At 37.2% G+C, this 6667-nt stretch overlaps 2 protein-coding genes across 2 annotated transcripts in view; both read right to left on the bottom strand.

The window, feature by feature from the left end:
- LOC104492925 (transient receptor potential cation channel subfamily M member 3-like) overlaps nucleotides 1-3227 on the bottom strand; it is a gene marked incomplete at its 3' end in the record, with an annotated part of 10491 nt that extends 7264 nt beyond the window's left edge. The window contains exon 1 of the mRNA XM_010135530.1: nucleotides 3204-3227. Within this exon, the coding sequence (XP_010133832.1) occupies nucleotides 3204-3227 (24 nt within the window). The remainder of the gene's footprint in view (nucleotides 1-3203) is intronic.
- Nucleotides 3228-3743: 516 nt separating this feature from the next.
- Nucleotides 3744-5035, bottom strand: LOC104492924 (transient receptor potential cation channel subfamily M member 3-like; the record flags this gene model as incomplete). Its single annotated transcript, XM_010135528.1, has 3 exons — nucleotides 3744-3788; nucleotides 4097-4301; nucleotides 4956-5035. Coding segments are annotated over 3 exons (330 nt in total), but the record flags the coding sequence as incomplete, so codon positions are not given.
- Nucleotides 5036-6667: the final 1632 nt, after the last annotated feature.

Below are 6667 nucleotides of genomic sequence, written 5' to 3'. Positions count from 1 at the left end.
GAGCGGTCCTTTTAAAAAGGTTGATATGTAATCCAGGCACCAATTAACGAAAGAATGTTAAGCGCTGGGGTTTTTTGTGTGTGGAAAGGCAGGTAGTAAATTAAAAAAATTGCTTCAGTTTGGTCACAAGTTCAGTGCAAAATGCATCACAGCACGACCATCTTAACTGGTTCACTAATGACCAGAATCTATTTTGAAATTGTTCAGAATGCTGCTCATAATTGGAATGGAATCACTAACCTTAGTTTGATAATTGCTCAGAGTTTGAGTAATAAATTACAAATACATAGCTAGATGAACTCATCCGTGTTATTTCTTCAACTACTGAGTCAACTGATACAAGCAGATCACATTTCATTAATTTTCCTATCTCTATAATTGATTGATTTACTGCCAAAGCTATTAAAAAATTTTACATCTATCCACATCTATCCAAGATCTTTTTGCAGTTGTCAGAATTCAAAATCTGCCATAAAAACAATGTAAGTGTGTACAACAAAACTGTTAAAGATGATTCTCAAACATTAATGGGATGTGCCACTTTTGTGAAGAAAATAGTAATTGATACGACATCTCCACCACGTTGTTGCAGGATCATCTGTAGTTACATTAAAGGCCTCTTTAGTAACTGATCTCGTTAATGAATGCTACCTAATCTGATCTATATGTTTCTATAAAATCTGCTGCACACTCAGCTATCCATATTATTGATTTAGGTAGCTTAGTGCAGCCCCACTGAAGATACTTTAACAACTCAGTGGTATTAGCAAAATCCATGATGTTTCAGAATTTTTGATCTATGTGGTTACGGAAGTAAAACCAATGGCACAGTCAGTTCTATTGGCAATATGTAAACCTGCATCACCTTTTCCGTTTTCTTCCAAATCCACGTGTTCTATTATAATTTCAGTGTAATTTTCATTTTCACAGCTAAAAATGCTGCTGTTACGTGCCTGGTGGTAACTGGTGATATCACTGCATTTGTAGCTTGCAAATATACATGCAAAGTATACATATATTTACTATCAAAGTTGTATACATATACATTATTAAAAATCTAATTCAGATACTTCCAAAAGAGGAAATAATGATCTGTCAGTCTTACATGCAACAATCTGTTCCATTAATTAACTCCCAGTTTCCCAATTGCAAATCCGAATCACGATTCCCATGAATAAATCCCATTGCCTTTTGGCCTGATGCAGTAAAATTTACTACTCAGTTCTGTGTTTCCCATGGTTAATAATTTTCATACGTGGCCATCCATTTCAGGAAATAACTACCGAACAGGAGATGCATTTTATCCCAAATTCGTCCCCCAAGGCTTTCCTCGATGCTGGTCAGCTTGCTAGATCTTGCTGCTTTACAGGGTTATTCTATTAGCCAGCAGGCGCAATATCAACCTGTCACAACTGACAGGAAAAATCTGCTTGCATGCTATAGCGATATTTGTTATCCAGCAGCTAGAAAATAACTAAGTAGGGGTCTTTTGGGTTTTTTGTTTTGTTTTGTTTTTTAGCAAAAGAACAAACGTCCATTTATCCTGTTTTCTCCTTTTTCTCTCTCTCCCTCTGCCCCTGTTCATGTTCCAGCTTCTCTGCTTTCGGGTTTGAAATGTACTGCCTGAATAAGAATGTTTGCAAGGATCATTATGTACTTACCCCTTTTTACAGCGCTCATTTTTCAAGGTAATTTAAATGTTCTTGTTTTCCTCTTCTCTGCTGGCAAAATTGGTTGTTTGCTTTAACTGAGCAAACTCTTGGCTTTCACAGAGTTTTGATTTGGTAAGTTTTATTTATTATAGCAAAGACCTTGTCCCAAATAAATACGTTCAGAGACAGGAGTTTCATTCTTTCTGTTCATAAAACTGCAGCAACTAGTCAGGCAGCTCTCTAACTATAAGCTATCCTAGAACAACATCTGGAGCTGCAGATGTGACTATGGGGACACCTTCATATGCTTTCACTCCGGAGCACAACAAAGACCTTTATTTTGTTTCCATTTAAGAAAAAGCAAAATTGCTGGTTATGCAAACCTCCTTATTGGTGTACTGGTCACATGAAATACATTTTTCATAGTGGTGGTCACCAAGAAGGACACCCATTAAAGAGATAATTAGTGAATTGCTTAACTTGAAGCACTTTTCACATTAAAGGGATGACTGAATTTCTGGAGTTTTTACAGACTTATTTAATTCATGAAGAACTTGATTATTCCTATGTTTTGGGTGGGGATTAATGACTATATAATGACGATATGAATAGATGACACATGTAACTACCTTCTTGTCAAAATAAATCCAGGGTTTTTCCAGCAAGAAATGATCTGTCCACACTCATCTCTAAATTTTAACTTGTTATTTTGGTCTCTTGAGATTTTTAATCTCTTTTTATCTTCTTTTTTCTAAATCCTTCATGGCTTCATTGCTGACTGCACTCTGTGACAAAATTTTGCTTTCCTTCATGTCAACTTCTAATTTTATCTCCGCACTTTCATTTAAGCATTTAAGTTTGGTTTGCATTTGGTTTGCATTTAAGTATATTTCTTTGAGAACACAGCACACACCTTGGAGCCTCTCTTGTTCTTTTACGGCACTGTAGCAGGACACCAGAATCCCATCAAAGACCAGAAATCCTCTAGAGAAACTGATATCAACATCTTCCCTAAACCCTTCACCATTTCCTGGCTGCCCACGACTTCTTTTCTCTGGTCACAGCAGTTTATTGCTTCACGGTGATCTTCAAGGACGCCACTCAAAAAAGCTCTGGTGATTACCCTTTCTCATAAAGACAGATTTAATGCAAAGTATCCAAACGTGGTTAATAGCATGATGGCTACTACACCTTTGAATCTTTCTCAGTTTTGGTGAAAATCATTCTGTTTTGTACCCGCCCCTTGCGAAGATAACAGTGCTGAGGGAGGTGTCAATTTATTCACCCTAAACAAATGTTATTTACTGAATCAGAGTCTCTCCTTAGCAATGGCCTTACAGATTTTTAGGTGATCGGTTATAAACTGAACATAAAGTGTCTGTGATACTCCCAGAGAATTGACCTGATTTACTATCAGTTTTTGGTGCTACCATGTTTTCTGGTTTCTAACAAAAGAACCCACCCATCCAGGAGAACAGAACCTTCCACTCAAGGAATCATTCCATCTTCACCACCTGAATTAACCATCTGAGGAAAATATCTGGCTCTTACTAGGATAGTAACCGAGCTCTTCATTGTCTCTAATATCTAGCACCGTGACAGACCTGAGAGACCTGTTGGGAAGAATTCAAAGAGGGTGGTACTGGGCTGCTGGGCAGGTTACTCTGCAGAGCATCCAGGGTTCTGCTCCTGCCCTCAGTGCTGCCAAAGCACTGTCCTGGCCACAACGTGCTAGGTACACACTCCTCTTTCCCAGGTCCTGCAGTTTAGATAGAGCCACAGAGATTCTTCCTTTCAGGGTATGCCACATATAAGAAACACCTGAATACTCCAGTGTGGGTGCTGCAAACAGCTCTCCAAATCAGTGGAGCAATGCCTTTACTGTACTTCTGTGTCATTCCATAGCATTGTATTATGATTAAGTGACTCGCTCAAGGAAATCGGTGGCAGAATTGGGACCTCCCAGTTCCTAGCTTAGACACTGACTGGGCCTCTTATTTATTTGAAAGATAAACCAGTAAATCTAACTGGTCTATCTTCTGACACGTGTCTGGAGGAATATTAAAATAAATTTGGTATATTTCAAATTCGTCAGCCTTGCAGACAGAACCCAATGACGGGAAACTGTTTTCGATTCTAAAATTATTCAGAAAAAGAGGGATAGATAGCCATTAGAAGAAAATAGAGACAGCAGTACATTAGCATGGCTTCAGTCTTCATAAGTCTTCTCAAAAGTCTTCATAGCCCCTCTCAAGCTGCACTCCAGCTTTTACAGTTAATTCTGTTCACCAGTTCTTTGGCACACGATACATAGAAACATACGGTATGGTCTAACACTAAATAATACTGTAAAATGAAGGTAAGAAAGAATAACGCTGTTTGTTCTTTGTGAATGCCTTTTTGGAGCTAGCAGGATTATTTATCTAAGAGAAAAACATGGTTACCATGGCTTTATTGGAGTGGCCTCCTCCTTGGAACTCAATGGTTCCAAAAGCATCTGTTGGGCTGAGCTGCGTGTGCTTGCTGATGGACCACTTCTCTGACTGGATGTCATTGCGAGTAAGCCTGCCTTCATTCTTCTCATTCTGAATAACAGAGATGCTGGGAGTCAGTCCAACATGTTGACCTATCAGACGCCCACAGCAACACCTGTGACATTAAACAAAGAGAAAACTTAAGTCACACATATGGACAAACTGGACAGACGGACAAACCATCTGAAATGGTCTACAAATCTTGAAAAAACCCCCCTTTTTCAACTCTGCTGACTGTCTTCCTGTTATCTGAAGCCTCTACTTGTGGAAGCACCATAGTATAGACATCACCTTTCTTTCTACGATCTTATCTACTTTGCACTCTGCTGTACTTTGGTAAAATCATGCTTTGTTCTAAACATGAAACTGAAGAACATTTTCTACTGTCTTCAGATGACATCAGGCCAAATAATCAGTTTTTGCAAGGACTAGCATACATTTTAGGTTTGCAATTCACTGCAATTACTTTCTTTTGACTGTCATGCATTGGATTTAGGTTAATATTCAAGGCAGTGAATATTGAACTAAGAAGATAAAGAAACTAGACACAGATGACGTCCACGTTTGATTTACCTTTTTCTTAATTAAATAAGTTTTGAAATTTAAAACAATAGTGCCCATAGAAATCCATCACTCCGGGTGTAATCCAATCACTTCTGACCAAATAAATCTTTACAAACTATTTAAATCCACACACATTCATATGCATAACATATAGACATCTTCTCGTAATTTACATCCATTTTTCCTACAATTAGCATGTAATTACCTATGGGGGTCTTTGGTGCTGGGTATGATATGAACACATTCTCTCTTGTAAAATGCTCTTTCTATCCATGATTTCTGTGCCTAAAAGAGAAAAAGGAAATGCCATGAGCTCTGTTTGCTTATTAAACACAACTTGCGGTACAACCAAACAGAAACTTCAAACATAAAAGCAAACATCACTGACTCAGTACAGATACTCAGAACACGTTTTGCCCAGAGCAAATGTTTTTCCATTAGAATTACGATTTCCCTCTAGAGGTAAGCACTCTACATAAACTCTTAAGATTGTTTTCATATTCACTACCTAAATGATATTGTCATAGCAGGAATCACTGGAGAGGAATTAATTCAAACTGTACGTCTTTCCGCATGGTAGAGAAAAAACACACCTATTTGACAGAAATACTTAAAAAATTTCATTTTAGTGATACAACTTAGCCTGCTATAATTAAAAAAAGAAAAATCTTAGAAAATAGAAAATACGTATCTCACAAAAAAACTTGTAGTACCATGATTCCAGTGCAACTTTTTTATGTAAGTACTGAGAGTGCTGTTTAACATGGAGCTGAAAAACCAGTTTCATATGTGGACATCTCAAAGAGGAAAAAAAAGCAGGGAAGATCTGTTTCTGAAATGTTACCCCAAAATTTAGCTACACTAAGAGTCAGAGGACCACCTGATGTAACCTCTAAAACTGACTGAGTTCAATGAAACTCTGCCTGTTCGTAACACTCAAGTTCCTCCCCCACATATTCTCAGGAAAGCAAATAATTTCCCTCAGCGTAATTTTCAGATATACTGGAGATTTTAGGGGGTTTTTTTTTGAAAGCAACAAACTTTCAGAGTTCTGAAACCTTTTTAATTGTCTAGACAGTGCTCACTCCATATAATATGAATTCTGGCAGGCTCTCAAAAAGATTTCTCCAGATAGAATTTAATTATTTAATTTAATAAAGAGAGGAGCTGAAACTTGCCTTTAAAAATAATTTCAAACAGATGAATTTTATAAAATGTATTCAAATTATAAAACTACCTATTTAATAGGTATTTAATAGCATAGGCAGAACTGTAAGTTAGGAACTGTGACAAAGTTATCCGAGACTTCAGTAACACGAAATGAGCTTTAGATAAAGGAAATCTGAGCATCTTGCCTCTATAAAAAGAGAAAATATGAACTTGCCTTTAGAACATTAACTAACTAACTAGTGTTACCTTTTACTTTGTAAGGTTAGATAACAACCTATCTAAGTATCACCTTCACTGATTAATGTCAGGTTACTAACTAGCTAATGTTACTTTTTGGTCAACTCAGCCCGCATCCTGTTTTCCACGTTCAAACCCAGAAATCTGTGTTTCTGAGACTTGTGGAAACCACTGTGATCTGTGGCAATTTCCTGGAGTCAGTGAACGTAACTAGTATAACCTGTAAAGTACCATAGTAAGAAATTCTTGCTATATTCGATACTTACCGCTCTCAGTACATAAAAAGCTATTCCTTTGCCTTTTTCACAGAAGATAATCCCTTATTAGACCTCGCGGTCACTCATTAATATTTTATCTTTGCTCTGCTTGTTTTTTTATTTGAAAAATCTGCTAGACTTCATAGTTTGTTGGAATGGCAGACACCCTAACATGGCTTTTGTAGTCAGGAGAAAGAAAAGTCTATTAAAATATTAAATGGAACTGTTTTTCCTTACTGTAGCAAACAGAAAG

This window comes from Buceros rhinoceros, unplaced genomic scaffold, assembly GCF_000710305.1.
Source record: "Buceros rhinoceros silvestris isolate BGI_N320 unplaced genomic scaffold, ASM71030v1 scaffold17184, whole genome shotgun sequence".
Classification (NCBI taxonomy): Eukaryota; Metazoa; Chordata; class Aves; order Bucerotiformes; family Bucerotidae; genus Buceros; species Buceros rhinoceros.
This window is presented reverse-complemented; position numbering and strand designations above follow the sequence as displayed.